We start from the raw sequence: 19,423 nt of genomic DNA on the forward strand, positions 1-19,423 counted from the left end.
CACAGACACATATTTTGTACAAAAAGAATACTTTAGAAAAAGAACTAAGGTTTTACTTTTTGTCACTGAGTTGAATTTTTTTTTTAAACCTAAATATATATTGAGACGTAAATGTAAATAGTCATTTGCCGTGAACAGTCAAAAATCAGCTATTTGAAGAAATTTTTATGTTTAAAAAAAATGGTTTTAGCCAATAGAGTGTTATAATGAAAGGGAAAGAAATATTTTGACAAGTACCCCAAGACAACTTATAATAGACTGGTCTTCGGTCCTTTCGCTCTCAACGTAACATGTTGAAAGAGAAAGCAATATTTTGACAAGTACCCCAAGGCAAGTTATAATTAACTAGTCTTCGGTTCTCTCGCTCTGATCATAACAGTCTATGTCCTCTCATAAGTAGTTTGATTGCTAGAGAGGGTATCGTTTTTAGGTCATAAAAACGATGATAACACAAACAAAATGTTTCGAAAGCTTTATTTGACAGATTAAAGTTGATGGATGTTCATCCTGCATTGTGTGTATTCAGGAAGTCTTTAAGTAGTTATAGATTCAGTTATTTGTTGCGTACTTCTGAAGCTTATTTGTTGTCGGATAGTCTTAGGTCTGTTGACGAAATTTTTCGATCAACACTGGAGGCTATTACGAATACTAGAGTAGAAGGTTTATCGTGGGATCAGGCTTCTTTTCCGTTGTCATTTGGAGGTTTGGGTGTTAGAAAAGTTGAAGACCTAGCAGTACCAGCATATTTGTCTTCTATTTATTCTACATCAAATTTGTCTGACATGATATTTCGAAAGTTTCTGTTTAGAAATTACTGATGAAGAAATCTTAAAATTAATTTCTGAAATTCAAATTGACTTTATTTCAGAAAACGAAGTGCTAAGAAAAGAACAAAGAAATTGGGATATTCCGAAGATCAAACATCGATTTAATGAAATGTTCGAATCTGGTGATCTTAAGACTCGTGCCAGAATACTTGCGTCATCAACTAAAGAATCTTCAAAGTGGCTGCAAGTGGTTCCATCGAGTCAATTGGGATTGTTACTGGATAATAACGCTGCTAGAATTGCTGTTGGTGAAGAACATTAATGTATTTGTGGTGAGATTGTTGCAAAAGATGGTTTGCATGGTCTCTCATGTGCTAAATGTGCAGAAGGAAAACTCGCTAGACATGACAATATGAATATGATTTTCTCTCATGGTTTTTCTAGTGCAGGTATTCCTAACATAATACAACCACCTGGTATCTCAAGAGATGATAGTAAAAGACCTGATGGAGTGACTTTGATACCATGGAGTCATGGTAGGTCATTGTTGTGGGATGTAACTGTTAGAGACACAATAGCTGCATCGTATATTACCGATTCATCAAAGAAAGCACGGTTAATTGCTGACAAAGCGGAGAGGCATAAACATAATTATTATATGAAATTAAAGCAAAATTATTTATTAACCCCGCTTGCTTTCGAGACGTTAGTTCGACAAATTGGGATCATTAATGAAAAAAACACTGGTACGGCTAAATCAAAGTACTATCTTTTGTAACGAATTTCAACGTGGAAACGCTGCCTCTATTTTGGTTTATTTGTGAAAAATGTCGCTACACTATGACCACAAACAAGACCCTCGAAATACATACAATTTCCAACTTTTTTACCCTCATTGATGCAATAAGAATATTTCAAAATCTTTACTACAAGAATTCTCGGTCACGATGAGACCTACAAAATAGTCCATCGTAGCACCAAATAGGATTTCGGGTTATATTAAAAGCAATGAACAGATTGGCCCTTGTGAACATTGGAGAAATGAATGTACATACCAGGTATGGCCGATTCTTCAAAATATGTGGCAGTCATTAAACGCACTCGTTACTTTTGTCACAATAATAAGAAAATGGGTGCGTTAGAATCCGTTTTTAAAATCGTTATTTCCTGCACGTTAGACCATACCCAAGTTTACATTCATTGCTTTTTAGCCACCACATACTGTCGAAACTTTTTTTTAAAAACCCTTTAGCTGCCTGAGTCTGGTTCCCCTAAATATGGTGCAGATACAGAAAGCTCGACAATTTTTATAATAGTTGATCGCGCAAGCTTATATTTGATAAAAAAGTTCTTTACGGTTTTTATGAAATCTCGTAGAAAGTTGGAAAATTGATGTTACCCTACTCTCTTTATAACGCGGTGAACAATACACAGGCACCACGATGCGATTTATACTTTGGTCAACCCTATCGAATTCTAACGATTTCGAATCATTGGAAACGATAAAAAGATCAGTTTTATTCCACGCATTCAATTGAATTGCAAATTAAAATCATGGGAGTTCCTGGTTTTCAGAAGCTTCAACGCGAAGAAGAAGTCGGTGGCAACGAGAAACTGCACATTATTCAGCAGATATGCGATTGGAAAATGTATAAATTCAGTTTCACATTTCTATCGTGCATAATGCAATAAAATCGTTTTTTTTTCAGCGATCATCCAGAACAACAGCCCATTGTTGTTTGTCGTTTGAAAGAAGTTTTGATGTCGGTGGTTCAATTGAATGTAAAGGCTGCATTTTTCGGTGGAAGTCATCGTTTCTACCATCAACAATTGGACAAATTTTTTCAACCGATGCGAGATTTGAATGTGAAATTGGTATTTTTTGGAGGCGGAACAAAGACCGACGAGAAGCTGGAAAAAATGCTTCCAAAATTCGATCACAACTACATGAAGTACAACTCACTGATGTATTGCTACGATAGACACAAAGTAATGAAAACATGCGCTCGACCGGAACTTCGAACATGCCTGGGACTGTATGAGGAAGGCATCGCACGAAAATACGGAGAATTTGTTCTGGTCACCGGGTCACTAAACAAAACCATGGTCGAGTATTGTCGAGAAAACGAAAATGTTGTGGCCGTCCTGGCAAAGGATTCGGATTTTACGATTTACGACCTTAAGCACGTTGAATATTGGGGATGTGGCATTGAAGAGTTGAATTTCAAAGATATGACCACCGTTTCGTTCCATCGTGCTGCATTGCTTGCTCATTTGAAACTGACACCACACCAATTCCATGTCTTGGTGGCTATTGTTAGTGTAATTCTAGACGATGTGCAGACGAATTGGTTGTGGCTTAAGAAGGGAGTGCTTCCCGTGAAAAGTCTGGGAAGCGTTAATATCATACGAGGCGTCACCGCTTGTGTACGAAAAAATGTACCAAAAGTCGAGGAGAAACCAAGATTTGGTGATTGGACAAAGATGATATTTCATTCTCATCACGAACGGTATTGCTGGATGATTGAAAAGCAGTTTAAGAAATACGATCTTTCCGCAATCAAACCGGCTGCTGAAGACGACAAAAACGCCACAAACATCTTGAAAAAATACAAAAGCATTTGGTCGATCGTTAATGACGATGTGACGCGCATCGATTACATTTTCCAGGATCTAGAGCGATGGAACGATGATCGAAATGCAATGTCACTTCAGAATTTATTTGTCATGGTGTTCAAGAGAGCGATGGGAATCGTATTACATTCTAAACGTGATGATGAAACACTGAAGAGACGGTTTCTGATGAAGGGACATAATAATGAACGCTTCAAAGTCTTACCGAAGACGCTGATTTTTTCGTCACGTAAGTGGAGTTACTTTTTCTTGACTTATCGCCTAAAGAAATAATTTCCAAAACCAAACGTTAATTTACTAAACTGTCCGAGTAATGAAGCCCGTCCAATGAACTGAATTCAACTTTTCAAACTCTGCGTTGTATCGGAAAAATCCTCAATTTTTTTTTTTTTTTTTTTAATCCAGTTGATGTTCCACCGATCGAAAAGTTAATTGACGAGCAACCAGACGCTGATGAAGAATTTATTACCATGAAGTGGACCTTGCTATTCTGGATCCTACATTTGGATTTCGACGATGATGTCAAACATAAAATTCGTAATCTCCCAAAAGAAATTACTCCCGTCGTCTTAACCGTACTGTTCTTGCTCTGGGTAAATTCCGTAATTACTTTTTCCACACAAAGATTAACTTCCACTGATCGATCAAATTAACTGCTTTGTTAGGAGCGACAAATTACACCACTGGAAGGGGACACCATTATCATTTCAGAAAATACCATCTTAAAGGAACCAACGGATGCTGACTGCGTTATGTATGAGATGCCATCAAAAGTGGATGGTCGAACATTACGCGTTGCACATGTGTATGTGTTCGCCAGAACAGTCATCAATCGATGCTTCCAGATTTGCGGAATCGATCTATTCAATGTGAGAGCCCCGTCACTCTGTTCAGGTGTTTGCAGGTTTTACTCCGAAAATTCTGTTTTCTTTTAGGTTCCAGTCTCATTTGACGGCATCCACTTCCATAATTTGATCAACGAATTCGTCGAGGATACTGCTGCGTTTGAAAATAAGAAAGCTGAAATTAAGGGTTTTCAGGTCGGAGAGTTTTAAGGATTAATTTTCGTTCGGTCAGAAAATAAGAGGAAAATCATTTTGAAGAATTGAAATATCGAGTTGCGATTATCGAATAATGAGCGGCGCATCAACCGATTGTGAAATAATTTTTTTTTTTCTTTGCATCATCAGGATCGTCTAATTTTTATAAGTTTCGTCCATTTAGGATGTTAAGAACCATGTGCTCGCTTAGGTACGATATATCGCCTAAGGGCCAAAGCCAAAGTGTCAGGCTAAGGCTCAATACATACAATAATTGTGGTGAGAGTGAGGGGGAAACCACTCTGGTAATTGAACCCTTCTCGGAATTGCCGGAGAATCCGGTAATTAAACGGAATTGACAGGAATTAACGGGAATTGAAAGAAATTGAGAAGAAGTTCCTATAGAAATTGAAAGGGAATTGAACGGAATTGTAAGGAAGTAGAGCGAATCCGGCAATTAGATGAATTGATCCGGTAGTTAAGGTAATCAAAAGGAGTTGAAAGGAATTAGAAATTGATTTGCCACCCTTTTGGCCAGTAGTTTCCCCCTCGGGTGAGAATTATGTCTTATAGGAACAGGTCAGGTCAAAATTCAGTCTATCAGGCTTCAGGTAAAATTCAGGTTGAATTGACCTGTTCCGAGCCTTATTAACAATCACAAAAATGAAATTATTGTAACAAAATTCTTTTCCACAATCAGTGTTTGCTGCTAACTCACTGTACGCGTGGTAATTCATTTGACCAGGATATTAGGTCATGTGATATCTGCATTTGTAGAGTCGTAATAATGTCTTGATAAAATATTTGACTCAGTTTTAATGGAACAAGAATATCAAATCAACGCAAAAAATGGTTGAACCATCTCCGGAATGATTCCAAGTTATCAGAAATGATAACAAACATACATCAACTGATGGGTTGGTTGACGAGCCATCAGAACAGTCGGAGCGTTTTTTTGCGACTGAGCCCATATATCTATTGCGTCTGTCTCCATTCTTTGCCAATCTTAGAAGTTGGGCATAGCGCAATTACGAAACCCCGTACGACGTTCCTTTCAAACGTAACATAAATTTCAAATTGGCCTAAAATTTTAATTTATTGCGTATAAATACACATAGGACCTAGTAGCGGCCTCAGTCCAAGAACCTAAATATACAGTTTTGTCAACAACATTCTATTCGGTGGTCGACTACCTTACAAATAAAACAAAAATTAGGAAAATAGGATCAAATTTACTCGAGGTATATGCAAAATACAGTTAGGGCCGAGTAGCGGCCTTAGTGCTAGGAGCCAAATTTGAAACGTTTTTTCACCGTTTTTTGAAGATGAGCTCAATAGCTTCAAAATAGGTCCAGCCATATTATCTCTCACTCACACTCTTTCATCCGTTAAAAATTTATACAAATGACAAGGATGCCACTATAGAACATCCGTGGAATTATTCCATCCTTGTCTTGTAAATGTATCTTAGCGGAAAAAAGAGTGAGAGCTAGAAAAGTAGAGACAGTGGATTGAAATTGTCCAATTTTCCAATAACTATGAACACAAAAATAAATATTAAAACAGGGACGATGTCAATCAGGAAAAAAAGGGAAATCTGTTCATTGGAGATATAACCCTTGGATTGAGCATCTGTCCTGCTAGTCGGCCGACGAAGAATGGGTGTGGTTAAGTAATGAAGAAGTGAAAATTTCTCATCTACTAACATTCACTTTAAATTGTAAGATTAAGAAATTATTTCGTAAAGACTGGCGGCTAGGAAATCAGTACCAAAGGAACAGTTATTCGAGTTGAAAATGTCTCTAAGGGATTCTTTTGAAAAACAGTCTGCCGAAATCGGATGCATTTTCTAGTGGATTTTTTGATATGTTACCTATCTAGGCCCAGAAGCCAAAACCACTTGCAAAAAAATTCGAGTTAGCTTGTTTGGCTAGTGAGAGGTGAACAAAACCGAAAACATGCACTTTTCTTATGTAAATTTCTCGTAGGCCACTAAACATACAATGTCGTGTAGGGTGTCATTAGAAAGGTAATTGCATGAACTTTCGGGGCAGATTGGGTCTTGTTGGGTTTAAAATTCATCCACTCTGAGTTATGAGCAGTTGAAAGTATGTCCCGTGAATCGGAGAAGCAACAGAAACACACAAAAACACACTGTTTTTCCCATTCGATACTGATCTTAGCTTTCCAAAAATACCAAACATGCATTGGGAGTGTTTCAATGAATGTGGTTTGGAATGAAAATTTGATGCTCAGTAAAGCTACTTAAAAAGCTTCGTGCATGTGAAATTTTTGATGAAAAAATATTTTTTGCAGCAATTTTAGCTGCTAGTTCACTTTTTCTAAGTCATTTGTATCTAAACCATCGATATAATATAGGGTAGATAAGTAACATGCGTGCGATTTCGGCAGGCTGTTTTTCAAAAGAATCCTCCATGACAAACCAGATTGCTGGAGAATCGTTTCAGTTTTGTGATTTTATCTCACAAATGTTGATTTGTATATTACGTATCGATGACTACGACCTAACGTTTTTAGCCCCGTACGAAGTAGAAAGGGGCTTATAGGATTACGATGCCGTGTGTAATTGATGGAATTCGAAGCAGACGGTAAGTTTGCCTATGTTCATAGATAACGAATCCGCAATAAAAATTTTGTCTTTCCGTCACGTCGATATCTTGAGTAAATAAAATACGATTTCCATTTTTTTTCCCTGAAAGGTAGTTGAAATAGTGAGGCTAAGTTCGAAGATGGGCATAGTCGGGTCGGCCCCATAGTCGGAAATATCTACGGCAAAATAAACGATGGAAATGTATATGAAACGGCAAACGATAGGTATTGTCGATACCAATTCAGGAAAAAAAAGTTCATTAAAATCAGTTGAATGGACCGTGAGTTAGGGCCCTAGAAGTAAAAGGCTACTCGGTCCTTTTATGCACATAAATCGAGTAAATTTCATCCGATTTTCCTAACTTTTGTTTTATATGATAGGTAATTGAATACCGAATAGAATGTGGTGGAAAAACATTTTAAATTTGGGGCCTAGAACTAAGGCCGCTGCCCAACTTGACTAGCATTTTGGTAACAGACGCATTAGAGGGTTGTAGAGTAGACGTATTAGGATTCCAGGCGTATTACGGCTACGGACGTATTATGGTTACGGACGAAATAGGATTACGGGTCGTACGGGGCTAAGTCGCAGCAAACGCTCCGACTGTTCAGATGCCTTGTTTTTAATTAAGACGACAACAATCACCAAAATGTGTTAGTTTTGAATAAAAAAATAAATTAGACCAACTCTGAAAAAAGTCAACCATTTGACTAAATTTACATGAATTAGGAGAAAATTTATTATTAAAAGATAACAATTTGTGGTGGTTAAAGGATAAAAAAAGGATTTTTGTAACAAGATATCATCGAAAATACAGTACTCATAAAACGCCCTCATGAAGGCTTTTCAACAAAGCATCCATTCCTCTTAGACCCTTTGGTTGCTTGAACTTCATCGAGCTAATACTTCAAAGCAACTTCAGAGCTAATTTTATGTTTATTGTCATGGAACATGTTTAAATATACAATAAGATTTGTTATACCATAGCACTGCTCCTAGCATTAACACTAATATGTCAAACGTCAAAAAGCCGTCGCATTTTGAAACATGTCTTACGAAAGAAATGCAAATACCATTAGTCTCCATATATTTTCTATGTTAATGCTAGGAGCAGTGCTATAGTTATACATAATATGGTATGTTTTTAACATAAATCGAAGGGGCTTGGAAATTATCAGTAATTTTAACTAATAGGAGTCGACGTATAAGTCAAAATCACAATTACTCTAAGACTAAGACTTGCAAGTAACTTTACAGATCACTTTCTTGAACAGACTCTCCTTCATTTGCATATTCTGCTTCATTTACGAATTCTCCTTCATTTGCGGATTCGTCTTCATTTGCCGATATTACCTTCATCATTGTCTCATATTCCCTAATTGGGAAAATATTCTTGATCATCTTCTTATGTGGTAAACGAAAAATAAGTCTCTCCCAGAACCATTGATCATCTACCTCAATGTACGTATGGGTTTTGATGTACGAATGAATGGTTTCGTCTGCAATATGTCCAAGATTTCCAGCCTTTACAGCAATTATTAGTTGTCGTTTTTCGGCTACGCTTCGTTCCCACGCCAGATGAAATTCGTGTTCACACCATTCAGATTGCATGTAATCTTCGGTTAATATGACCAGTGTTCGACGAGACTTATTCACTGCATCGCGCACCTGAGAAAAGAAAATTCAATTTATTCCGAAATTTCCGCAGCAGTTAATGGAGTCAAAATGCAAAATTACCGATTGCTCAATACGTTCACCGCCAACAAAATCTCTTTCATGTAAGCACACTTTGAAGATGTTACACTTCTCCAACGCGTACGTAATACGATATGCCAGCATTCTGTTCTCGTTTGTATAAGAAATGAATATATCGTATACCTTATGCCTGTCCACGTACTCTTCGTCAACCCACCACAGGAACCAGTCATGAGCGTAGAGCCACATTTTGATGAATTGATTATGTTTCATGACCAATACAAGGATGACTGCCGACATTAACGTGAGGATAGTGACGAAGATGAGGATGTACATAGTTGATTCTTCCTCGCATTTCTTCTGTAGCCCTTCCTGCGACAGTTGGTAATGTACATTACATTTGGCCTCTTGCAGGTCCGTCATCGAACTGTCTTCGATGAAATCAATTAATTTGACCATATCGTCAGAACAGTGGCATGCCAGTGGATTGTCTTTTAGCAGTAAAATTTCCAAACTTTGGTGATTTCTCAGGTGATCGATAACTTTCGCAGCTATTGTTCGAACGTTATTACGAGACAAATCCAAGCCTCGAAGATTTGACGGTAAGTTTTCAACCTTAATTTCAGAAATTTGGTTAAACGAAGCCTGAATGAAAGTTACATTGAAGCTGGTAGGCAATATTGGCAGTTCTGTTAGGCTGTTATTGCTAATGTCCAGTTCAATTGATGTAGCATTCATAAATTTGATTTCGGGCAGTCGTGTCAATTGTTTATCCTTACAAGATATAATTATTTGAACACCGGATCTATTCTCCAATTTTATACAATTGCATCCAGTCGGGCACTGATCGCTCACGTAATTTTCATGACTGCATCCTGTCATATGGAAATGGTGTTTCAAACAGGTGTCATTGAATACTTGAGCTAATTGTTCTTGATCCGTTCTCGATAAAAACTCGAACATACTGCAGTCACAATCCAATGGATTACCGCTGAGATATGTGCGTGTATCCTTACTTCCTAATGCGGACCGTGTTTCATACGTTGAACTAATATTGATGGAATTCTGTCGTATTTCACTAAACTTTACCGATGTGATCTGATTGTATGTTAAATCGATTTCCTTCAAATTTTTCAATTTATTCAAATCGGATGGCATTCTCGCCAGGTTGTTATTGGATAAATTCAATGTTTTTAAGTGGTAGAGATGCATGAATGGCATTTTGTTATCACTGAACGATAATTGATTGTTCTGCAAATTTATGGTAGTCAGTTGATCGGTGTTGACAAATGCATCGGGATGTATCGTTGAAAGATTGTTGTACGATAAGTCAATTTCGATCAGTTTCTTCAGATCTCGAAAAACCAGTCTAGTAGGGAAGAAGAAAATTAGTGTTTTAAGAGCAGGGACAAGATTCATTGAATTGTTGTTGAACTGCTCTCTCCTCCTGATCCTCCTCCTGACAATCGATTGGTAATCTCGTTCAATAAGTCGAGAAGGATTAGAAGGCAAATGAGCACAATTGTAACTTACCCAGAGATATTTGTCAGCAGATTTTTGGATAATTGTAGCCGAACCAATTCTTTGAGACCATCGAAAATCCCATCGTCTAAATTGCTAATTCCGTTGAATGATAAGTTTAACTCTTTCGTAAAACGTAAGTTTTTAAACGAAGTAAGAGCCGATGGGTGTAATTCACACCGGATTATTGAAACGGTTTCTATATTCGATAAGCCCGAAATAGTCACCACTTTACTGGATCTGATGTGAAGTTTTTTCAGTCCAGACAAAAGCAATCCTTCGCTTATCTTTACTTTTTCTAGGAAAACGAACTTTAAATGACTTTGTTTCACAAATATTGTGTACGGCAGGTTGCTATTACCCAAAGATATTTCTTTCAGACTCGGAAGATTGTGGAAGACATTGTCCATCAAACTGGAAAACTTATTTTTTTCAAGAGTGAGAATACTCAAAGAGTCCAGACCCCGAAACATTTCCTTCGTCAAATTCGGTAGGCTATTTTGCCGTAGACACAGAAGATTTAAGTGCTTCTGGCGCTCAAACATGCCCTCTTTCAGTGATTTCAATTTGTTGGAACTCATTTTAAGTGTCCTGAGTTCCACCAGATCTCTGAACGCATTGTGGTCCACATCGGAAATCTCATTCTTACTTAAATCCAGGTTGTATAGCTTTGTCAACAATCGGAACACATTTTCATTTAATTGTCCTATGCTGTTCCAATGTAACGTCAAATTTTCTACTTTTTCAAATCCACTCGAAAATCGACCACCTAATGACAATGATGACTGTGCAATATTGATGCCTTCAAATGCAAGAATTTCATCTTTGACGCCGAAATGTTCAAACAAAGTACCGAGACTCTGATCCGAAGGAAGTGTACAATTTTCCATTTTTATGCTATGCAACTTTTCATTTATGTTCCATTTGGGAAATATATCCAAATCGAAGAGGACCCATCCGTCGTTGTGTGTTATGTGAAGCGTTGGTTCGATGGTGTATATCTTTATGGAATGTTGTTTGGAATCGGATGCTTCAAACCTACATTCTAAATTGAAAGAGATTCGTTTCCGGTCTGTAGAACAATTGTCTGGAAGATCCATTGAATTATATGAATCGCATCCGGATAAGGCCAACAGTATTACCAATATCACCTTTACAGCCATTGTCTTTAATCGGCATACCACTTTCGCGTTGGGTCCTTAAATGGAATGTGTCTTTGAATACTGGAAGCTTTAATTTTGTTTGCGCACACAAATCCTATTCTACTTTTCGCTGTTTTATGCGGTACGAATGAGTTATACTTTTGCAGTTGACGTGGCTAACGATTTTGTTACTGTATCTATATCCGAATCTTGTAGAATCTTACTACATCGGAACCATTTACACACTCTGCTAAAGTATAATCTCAATAGTCGAGTAACGAAATTTTTCTTACAAAAAACCAAATTGTCTAATATAAAGTTTAGGCCAGAAACAAAGAATGAACGGTTAAAATTTGCGTACTGCACCGTTCGTATTGCTTTTTATATTCCGACTTAAAACAGAATACGAACGATTACATATTTTTGATAAGTAACAAACGAGAGAAAACATCAACAAAAACTAATTTTATTCTTGTCGTCATGTAGCAATTGGAGAGGCCCTCTCGAACGTTTCTATTCGAACAAGTTTACAGATTTGTTTTTTTTTTATTCTACAGTGTGCCTAAAATTTGAGTTTTAGGAGTCAATTTGCCAAAACTTCGACAAGTTGTATGAAACAGGAAAACAAGCCATCGGCGATTTTTGGAGGGTATACAGTAATTGAATCAGGTGACCCTCCTGAGTCATTTGCAACAAAAAAAAAATCCTCGAAGTAATTATATTTTCACGACAGAAATCATGAAAAAATGGTCTGCACTAGGGCGACCAAAATAGTTTTTGTTGCATATCACCGACAATACGTAACGCATTTATCGTCGGAAAAATTAAAATGGACGCGAAGAAAAGTGGAATTCTACAGAACGTTTGTGTTAGTACACTTTAATAAAAATTGAAGCTCAACGAAAATCGTGCCGCGGTAGGTTCATGGTGTCACGGATATTAGAGGTCACTACCTACCCAACGACACCCAAGTCTATCATTGTATTTTTTTTTAAACACTCTCCAAAATTTGGATTTTTTTCCCCTAAAATAGCTACTGCACCACATACACGAAAAATTTCGAAATGTTTTAAAGGACAGTATATGCGGCGTCAACGCCTCTACCAATGACCATAATTTCAGATAAATGCGTTACGTATTAAGTCGGTGATATGCAACAAAAACTATTTTGGTCACCCTAGTGCAGACCATTTTTTCATGATTTCTGGCGTGAAAATATAATTACTTCGAGGATTTTTTTTTTGTTGCAAATGACTCAGGATCCCCTGATTCAATAACTGTGTACCCTCCAAAAATCGAAGATGGCTTTTTTTAAAGTTGTTCGACTTACGGCGTCAATAGGTGATGAATTTGGTTTATACGGGTGAACAATGTACACCGTTTAAAGACGTAAAACCGTATTTGAGTGGATCATCTGAAACGAAATACGACACGTATTTCAAAGTCGTCGACTGTATTCAGAGTAATAATTTGAAGTGGGTAAAAGAAGTAATCAAAATTCTATTTCATCATTCAGTCATCGTACCACTTTTCAATTTCAGTGTGTAGCAATGCTAGCATACCCTAGAGATTTTGTATATTTCTGGTTCGATTGAATATGAGTCTTATACATGCAACAAAATGATGAAAATGAAATTGTGATTCTTTTTAAATACAATAAGGGAATTCACGAAATCAAATATACAGAAATATACTCCGTATATTCTGGCATTTTGTTTGATCAAAATCCGTAGCGTAAAAAATATAAATTTTTTCCAGGGGGCTGTTGTCAAACTTATACAGAGTTATAAGATATACGAGATATACTGATCTATTCGAAATATACGGAGTATATTTCTGTATTGTGAATTCTCTTAATGTTCTTTCTAGTGTCATATTGTTTAACTCTCTCGCTCTCTCTCCTCTCTAAAGCTTTTGATCTTTCAGCGCTATTAAATTGAAATTTTTGCGATAAACTTTTAAATTGCGTTTTACAATTAATGATGATGCTAGTGAGTCAACGTAAAACCATAATTCTTTATATAAATGTATCAACATCCTTCAGATCAAAAATGTGTACAAATTTAAAATAAATGAAACCTTATCAAAATACGACGTTTTATAAAAAATGACTGATATGAATGTGTGGCATTCGGTCCCAGATGCATACCACAATGAATTAGAAGTTTAGGTATAGTTTAGGTATATTTTATGTACATAATGAACTCCAGAAATTTTTCTTCTTCAATACGTGTCAACGTTGTGTTGTGCTCATCAAAAATGAGATAGAAATATAATTTAGGATTCTTTTGAAAAGCCACTTGTCGAAATAGGACTAATTTTTTCTCCGTCAATATGTGTATAACGTGTTGGTCTCAAGATGTCAAAACCGACTTCCGATATCTTCTTTCACTCTTCGGTAGGCAGAAGTGGGCCTCTCAAATTATGACATTTTAGGACAATGGCCGAAGCGGTTAGAAGTTGCCTGCCCAGATAGGAATATTTATTTCAGACAAAGTCTGGGCCTATTTTAGGAAATCATTTTCTCAAACATTTGTCAAAGTAAAGTCTCAAAAATAACCACTGATGACACGTATCCAAATACCGTCATAATTTTCACCTTGAATGTCCTACCACTCGAAGATATGAGGAAAGATATGCATGAACCGAAAAGTTTTTATTTGGGAAATGTCTTTTTGTGACGGTTAGTGCATATTAGTCTCCTCATATATGATGGTAAAATTTGCTAAAAAGACTTCCAAACAACACACTTCAAGCAAAAGTGCTATTAATGTTAAGCCAAATAGAGTACTATTTTGTATGAAATTTTATCACCACTCTTTGTACAGTGTAAAATTTTGTATGGAACACTGTCAAGTTTCAGTACCCTATTTATATTACCACCTTTGCTTGAAGTGCGTTGTTCCAAAGCATCGTAGGATAAGGACATGATTCCAATATATTATTTTTCTAATGTTGCTCGGTCTATTTTGCATAGTTGCACTTTTTGTTCCAATCTAAGAAGTTAAAATCAAATTAGGATAGATACCCAGAGAGCCAAGCTTAACAAATGAAGAACTAGATTTTTCACACTGTGTTACCGGAATTAGTTTTTAAACCGAAATATGTAATCCAAAATTTTGTCACAAAATAACAGATTTTATAATGTTGTTGCTATCTGCTGTTCGGCCTTAAAAATCTAACGTTAGGCTTTCATAAAAAATGGGAAAATTGTTATTTAGGTACACATTATCTTTCACCACGAATCACACAACTCATTAGAGCAGATTATCTGGTTCGGTTGACCTGTCTATCTACTTCACATATTTGGGAGAAACAAAAAAAATCTGTCTACGAGATTTCACCGAACTACGATTTCGGTGTTGTATAAGTGTACGATTCCTACTTCGAGTCTTCCGTCAAACAGATTTTACCGATCATCCTTTCGAATTTCGAAAGTCTTCTTTCCTTGTAAAAACTCTACTAAAAAGATTAAGAACATTCATGATGCTATTTATAGCGGCTATAGTTGAAAGTTTGCTTACTAGGTACTTCTACCAGAAATTAATAAATTATCTTTGAGCACTGACTCTAAGTTTACCGAATGAGCGTTATTGATATGAAATTGTTGCTGATAATATTAGGACTGCATACTAACATTTGAGAAATATTTTGTGTCGAAGACTTTGACCCGATGACTCAGTTTCGAAAGTTCTCCCAAAAATATTTTTCCATTTTTTTTATTCCATTGCTGGTCATATGTTTAACGTAATTCCGATGTCTAACAATACAATTTCGAATACTGCCATCGGTTAAGGTCTACGCACCATATCTCTGAATTGTAATCATGGAACGAAAACTTTATTCGTCCGGAGCGAAATGGGAGTCAATAGCAGGCTACTCACGAGCAATTCGTATTGGAAATGTAATAGAAGTGGCTGGCACCGTTGCCGTAAACGAATTAAATGAAGTGGTCGGTATAGATGATGTTTACGCTCAGACCACATACATTTTGGAAAAAATACGAACAGTGTTACAAGAGGCCGGTGCCGACATAAAGGATGTCATCAGAACTCGGTAATGTGTGGGATTTTAAGTCAGATGATTCCATTGATCAGTAAAAGTTTATGTTTCGCCTATTTTACTCAATGAATTTCAGTATGTTTACCACGGACATTTCGAAATTCGACGAGATATCCAGGGCTCACGGAGCGATGTTCAAAGATATTCGACCCGTCTGCACATTGGTGGAGGTTTCGCGTCTTGCGCAACCGGATTTGTTAGTTGAAATCGAAGCTTCGGCCATAGTAACATAAGTTCCGATTCAAAAATAAATTGTCAAATCATGAACTGAGATCCGAATTCGTTTTTTATTTCGAAGTCGAGTAGTGAAAACGTTTTGATAAGAGGTTCAGAATGAATGCCAAACGAACGAGAAATTTTTTTAAACTTTCATTGGACAGTAGCAACGAAATTTGATATACTTGAGTGTAAACGGTTCAGATTTTGGATTGGTGCGGAAAATAAGACTGACTTCAGATGTTCAATTCGCAGCTGTATTTTTCAAGGGAAATGTGTTTCGGCTGAACACCAGCTCGGCCTTTTTCATGGGATCAGAAGCAAAGAGAAAAACGCAATTCTTTATTCGTTGAAGTATTGAATGTAATTGGTTAGCTAAAATGTATAAAGTGGCCATAATGTTCACAAAAGCAATCCGATTCCTTACTACTTCGAACAGAGCCAGATGTTTGCGTCCGACACCAGCAAACGACATACCTCTAATTTCTGACCTTGTTTCCGTACGAATAAACTGGTTGAAATGTTTCTCCCTCATCGCCCGACTCCTCCGAACCCTCCGTCTCGAATGTATTATCCGGAATATCATACAATCGCAGCATCGGCTTGTTGGGATCCTTCATGATTAAATATTTGCCGTCCTTTTGCTTCATGCAAATGTCAATGATGCAACGTAAAATACCCCAGGCATTGTCCATGCTCAAATTGATTTGGGTGGCAAATTCTTGCGGCTTGAATTGTTGTGTGCCGAGAATGACATGGCGCGACGAATCACGTACATGGGCACGGGACACATAACCGAACTTAATTTGATCCGAGCCGGCGAGCAGAGCTTGTACGGTCCATTTGGCCAATTTGCATGCATTGTTTCGCAATTCATTGGCTAATACTGCACCGCGTTGCGTGTCCAACTTTTGACGCCACTCGACACCGTTAGCTGCTTTCGAGTCCCATTCGTTTAGCGCTTTGATCGATAAATATTGAAGATCGCCGGTTGGAGATTGTAGAACTGCGTCGTGTTCGCAACGTGCCACCAAAACCTGAAAAATTCGAATGGAAAAACATTTACTCGTCGATGTCATCAAAGCGAGTACGTCTTCTACGAATGAAATGATCCTTTCTAGGTATCCCTAATTATGCCAAGCCGAAAATCTGACATACGGAATATACAACAGTCGAATCGAGTCGACTAACTGTTAGTACCTTACACGGCCATTTCATTGTGTGGAACTATTCAGCTCGAAACAGTTTCGATTGCATAGGTTAGTCTTTCTGACTGGCCATTAGTTAGGATACTTTGAACTTCGAAATTGTGTTATTGTTCGATGGTATTTTGCGGAAATTAAATTTGAAGATTTGAGCGTAGTAGTTTGAAGATTGGGAGTTGTGTCAGTCAAAAGTGCAATCTCCACGTAAACCAGAAATCTGTTTAAAATGTTTGACAACAAATTTCTTAAAAGTAGCCTTCATCAGCGAACTAACAACCCGGCATCTGCCTGATTTTTATGTCCGAAACAGTCAGGTCGCATGAGTCATTTCTGCCTTCCATCGATATTGATTTAATGATAGGGGATTGTATCTTCTTTGAACTCTCGGAACCCGGATGACCTACAACTACTAGAGTCGCTGTATTCTCATGTCATTGTTGGTTTGTTTGAGTCAGCTGAATCCAGGGGTGATTCACACACTCTACACTTGTTGAAAAGACAGTCTGCGACGCTTGTCGCTCAAAAGCACACTTGCGAGTTAGCTCTTATCACAAAATTGTGAGCTGATGTAGTGAATCACTTTCGCAGCATCTAATGTAATCTACTGTTCGCATCACCGGTCAGTTAAATTACACAAGTCAACTAAATAAGAGATGCAACCGTTTCATTACGAAGGCTGTTGCGAGGGCTTGGCTTGTCTTTCACAAAACAACAACCGATGACGGCGAGACTGACTGTTAATAGGGGTCGTGGACATTATTTTCAAGTCAAAGATGCAACACTCTTTGCTGTGAGATTGTAGTGAGACGAATGTTAGGCATCAACAAATTCAACTTTCAGGGGAGAAGGATGCTTGATAGAACCTGATGAGAATATATACGTTCGCCATGTAGGCATTAGACGGCCATTTTCTATTAAGCGAACCTAAACACCACATGCAATTGAATCAAAAATTACTTACAATTCCGTTGTTAAGATCCCATTTACGGTAGCGATACGCAACACTGGCCACTTCACCTTCCTCATCTTCGCCAACGAACGGATTCGGTTCATCGAACTTGAATTTCTCTGAACCACCTTTCAGAACCTATCGAAACATTTCAGATTACGGTGTGACCATGTCGTCAACATGTGAATTCGATCAATTTCACCTACCTGCTGACTGAAATTGTGATTGATGAACGTTGCTTCAATGGCCAAATTTCTAGGAGAATTCAACGAGTTTCCATCATCTGGCGGTTCGACCGATGTCTCGTTAACCGTAAGCAAATCGAATTCAGTATTGTCCCGTTTGTCCATAAACAATTTGTCGCCAATTTTCTCGATGACAATGTCCCAGGAATAATTCGATCGAGTGCAGCACATGATCGTGGCCAAAATGGCATCAGTAGCATAGACATTACCGACCGACTTCGACAGAACTCGAATGATCGGATCGTCGGTTGTCGTAACCGTATGGAAGACCCGATCGATGCGTTGCAACGGTTTCTCATTTTTGACGTTGATGCGATCGTATGATTTGTCATAGTATTCCAATGCTCCACAGCACATAATATCTTCACCATCCTTAATGTTCGGCAACGACAATTTCAGTAAACGGGGTACATCCATTTCTTCAATCGTTGACCAGTCGGCACGTACTGCCACCGATGCATCACGAATTTTTGGTGGAGCATTGCGAGCACCCCATTTCCTAGTCACACCGCGTCGGTTGTCGCGAATTTTCGCACTCTTTAGTTGTTGCATACCTCCTTGAGAACCACCGCGACCACCACGCCCCCTAAAACTTTGAAGAGTTTAGCACATATGATCAGACAAAAATTCAGAACGGAATCGCTAACCGCATATTTCGCATGTTTCCACGGAAACGACCCCGTTGATATGGTGGCTTTTGCACCCTAGCCGTGTCAACCAAATGAAAAGTGGTCTCGTCTTCGTCATGATAATAAGCGTACTGGCTGCCGGTACCGAACTGTGACGTGTATTTATCTATGCGAGTCGGGGGAATAAAAATATGAATCGTCATTAGCGGCTTCATCAACATCAATTAACATAACCTCAATGTGTACACAAAATGCAACAAAATTCGGTTTTCTAATCGCAATAAGCAACACTCACTGGGAAACTTCTTGTCCAAAGCGGCACTATTCGTCCAATCACTTATTTTACCCATACGATCGCTCTTACTGAACGGCTGGTAGGGTAAGGATGTGTCCGACAACTCACAAGGGCCCCATCCATGATCGTTGTACTGCAATTCCAAATGGAATGTAGACCCATCATCGGTGCACTCATTTGCATCGGTCATGTTGACGCGTTTTTTTAGTTCTTCCCGTTTGCGATTTGATGTAATGGTTTACCGACTCTTTTTGCAATAAATTTATAGACCGTCGAGATGGACACGACACGTTTAAGAATAAATTTATCGAAAAAATCGTAGTGCCAGAGGTGAATTTCGAATAGTCGGAAATGTCAAAGTGAATTGCGAAAAAAAACTTCGAAGAATGTGTCAACTTATTCTAGTTTGCTA

The 19,423-nt window shown here is 37.8% G+C and overlaps 4 protein-coding genes across 5 annotated transcripts; 2 read left to right on the forward strand and 2 right to left on the reverse strand.

Moving 5' to 3' along the window:
• The first annotated feature begins 2,224 nt into the window (after window positions 1-2,224).
• Window positions 2,225-4,590, forward strand: LOC119070464. The gene is made up of 5 exons (XM_037174819.1): window positions 2,225-2,416; window positions 2,477-3,630; window positions 3,807-3,994; window positions 4,067-4,270; window positions 4,337-4,590. Exons 1-5 carry the CDS (start codon window positions 2,322-2,324, stop codon window positions 4,454-4,456), a joined length of 1,761 nt encoding a protein of 586 aa, XP_037030714.1. The 5' UTR covers window positions 2,225-2,321; the 3' UTR covers window positions 4,457-4,590.
• A 3,371-nt stretch (window positions 4,591-7,961) lies between these two features.
• On the reverse strand, window positions 7,962-11,816 carry LOC119070465 (protein toll-like). Its single transcript, XM_037174820.1, has 3 exons — window positions 10,281-11,816; window positions 8,790-10,116; window positions 7,962-8,720 (listed from the first exon to the last, which is right to left on the reverse strand). The coding sequence occupies exons 1-3, from the start codon at window positions 11,429-11,431 to the stop codon at window positions 8,304-8,306; spliced, it is 2,895 nt and encodes a 964-aa protein (XP_037030715.1). The 5' UTR covers window positions 11,432-11,816; the 3' UTR covers window positions 7,962-8,303.
• Window positions 11,817-15,092: 3,276 nt separating this feature from the next.
• On the forward strand, window positions 15,093-15,745 carry LOC119070466 (uncharacterized protein SCO2049-like). Its single transcript, XM_037174821.1, has 2 exons — window positions 15,093-15,466; window positions 15,549-15,745. The coding sequence occupies exons 1-2, from the start codon at window positions 15,237-15,239 to the stop codon at window positions 15,703-15,705; spliced, it is 387 nt and encodes a 128-aa protein (XP_037030716.1). The 5' UTR covers window positions 15,093-15,236; the 3' UTR covers window positions 15,706-15,745.
• Window positions 15,746-16,026: 281 nt separating this feature from the next.
• On the reverse strand, window positions 16,027-19,368 carry LOC119070467 (eukaryotic translation initiation factor 3 subunit D). 2 transcript variants are annotated; one of them, XM_037174822.1, is made up of 5 exons: window positions 19,012-19,368; window positions 18,735-18,882; window positions 18,049-18,679; window positions 17,855-17,980; window positions 16,027-16,725 (listed from the first exon to the last, which is right to left on the reverse strand). In XM_037174822.1, exons 1-5 carry the CDS (start codon window positions 19,199-19,201, stop codon window positions 16,168-16,170), a joined length of 1,653 nt encoding a protein of 550 aa, XP_037030717.1. In that variant the 5' UTR covers window positions 19,202-19,368; the 3' UTR covers window positions 16,027-16,167. The 2 variants fall into 2 exon arrangements, with proteins under 2 accessions (XP_037030717.1, XP_037030718.1); XM_037174823.1 differs by having other exon boundaries at window positions 18,049-18,673; window positions 19,012-19,359.
• Between the last annotated feature and the right edge of the window lie 55 nt (window positions 19,369-19,423).

Source organism: Bradysia coprophila (genome assembly GCF_014529535.1).
Source record: "Bradysia coprophila strain Holo2 chromosome X unlocalized genomic scaffold, BU_Bcop_v1 contig_79, whole genome shotgun sequence".
NCBI classification, from domain to species: domain Eukaryota; kingdom Metazoa; phylum Arthropoda; class Insecta; order Diptera; family Sciaridae; genus Bradysia; species Bradysia coprophila.

Excerpts from the sequence above, each read along its gene's own strand:
- LOC119070464 (XM_037174819.1), top strand. The coding sequence starts at position 2,322 with ATGGGAGTTCCTGGTTTTCAGAAGCTTCAACGCGAAGAAGAAGTCGGT. Across the intron at positions 2,417-2,476 it reads CAGATATGCGATTGGAAAAT|CGATCATCCAGAACAACAGC; the intron begins GTATAAATTCAG and ends TTTTTTTTTCAG. Across the intron at positions 4,271-4,336 it reads GCGGAATCGATCTATTCAAT|GTTCCAGTCTCATTTGACGG; the intron begins GTGAGAGCCCCG and ends GTTTTCTTTTAG.
- LOC119070465 (XM_037174820.1), bottom strand. The coding sequence starts at position 11,431 with ATGGCTGTAAAGGTGATATTGGTAATACTGTTGGCCTTATCCGGATGC. Across the intron at positions 10,117-10,280 it reads CTGCTGACAAATATCTCTGG|ACTGGTTTTTCGAGATCTGA; the intron begins GTAAGTTACAAT and ends CTTCCCTACTAG. Across the intron at positions 8,721-8,789 it reads GTGAACGTATTGAGCAATCG|GTGCGCGATGCAGTGAATAA; the intron begins GTAATTTTGCAT and ends TTCTTTTCTCAG.
- LOC119070466 (XM_037174821.1), top strand. The coding sequence starts at position 15,237 with ATGGAACGAAAACTTTATTCGTCCGGAGCGAAATGGGAGTCAATAGCA. Across the intron at positions 15,467-15,548 it reads AAGGATGTCATCAGAACTCG|TATGTTTACCACGGACATTT; the intron begins GTAATGTGTGGG and ends AATGAATTTCAG.
- LOC119070467 (XM_037174822.1), bottom strand. The coding sequence starts at position 19,201 with ATGACCGATGCAAATGAGTGCACCGATGATGGGTCTACATTCCATTTG. Across the intron at positions 18,883-19,011 it reads TTTGGACAAGAAGTTTCCCA|ATAAATACACGTCACAGTTC; the intron begins GTGAGTGTTGCT and ends CGACTCGCATAG. Across the intron at positions 17,981-18,048 it reads ATCACAATTTCAGTCAGCAG|GTTCTGAAAGGTGGTTCAGA; the intron begins GTAGGTGAAATT and ends ATGTTTCGATAG.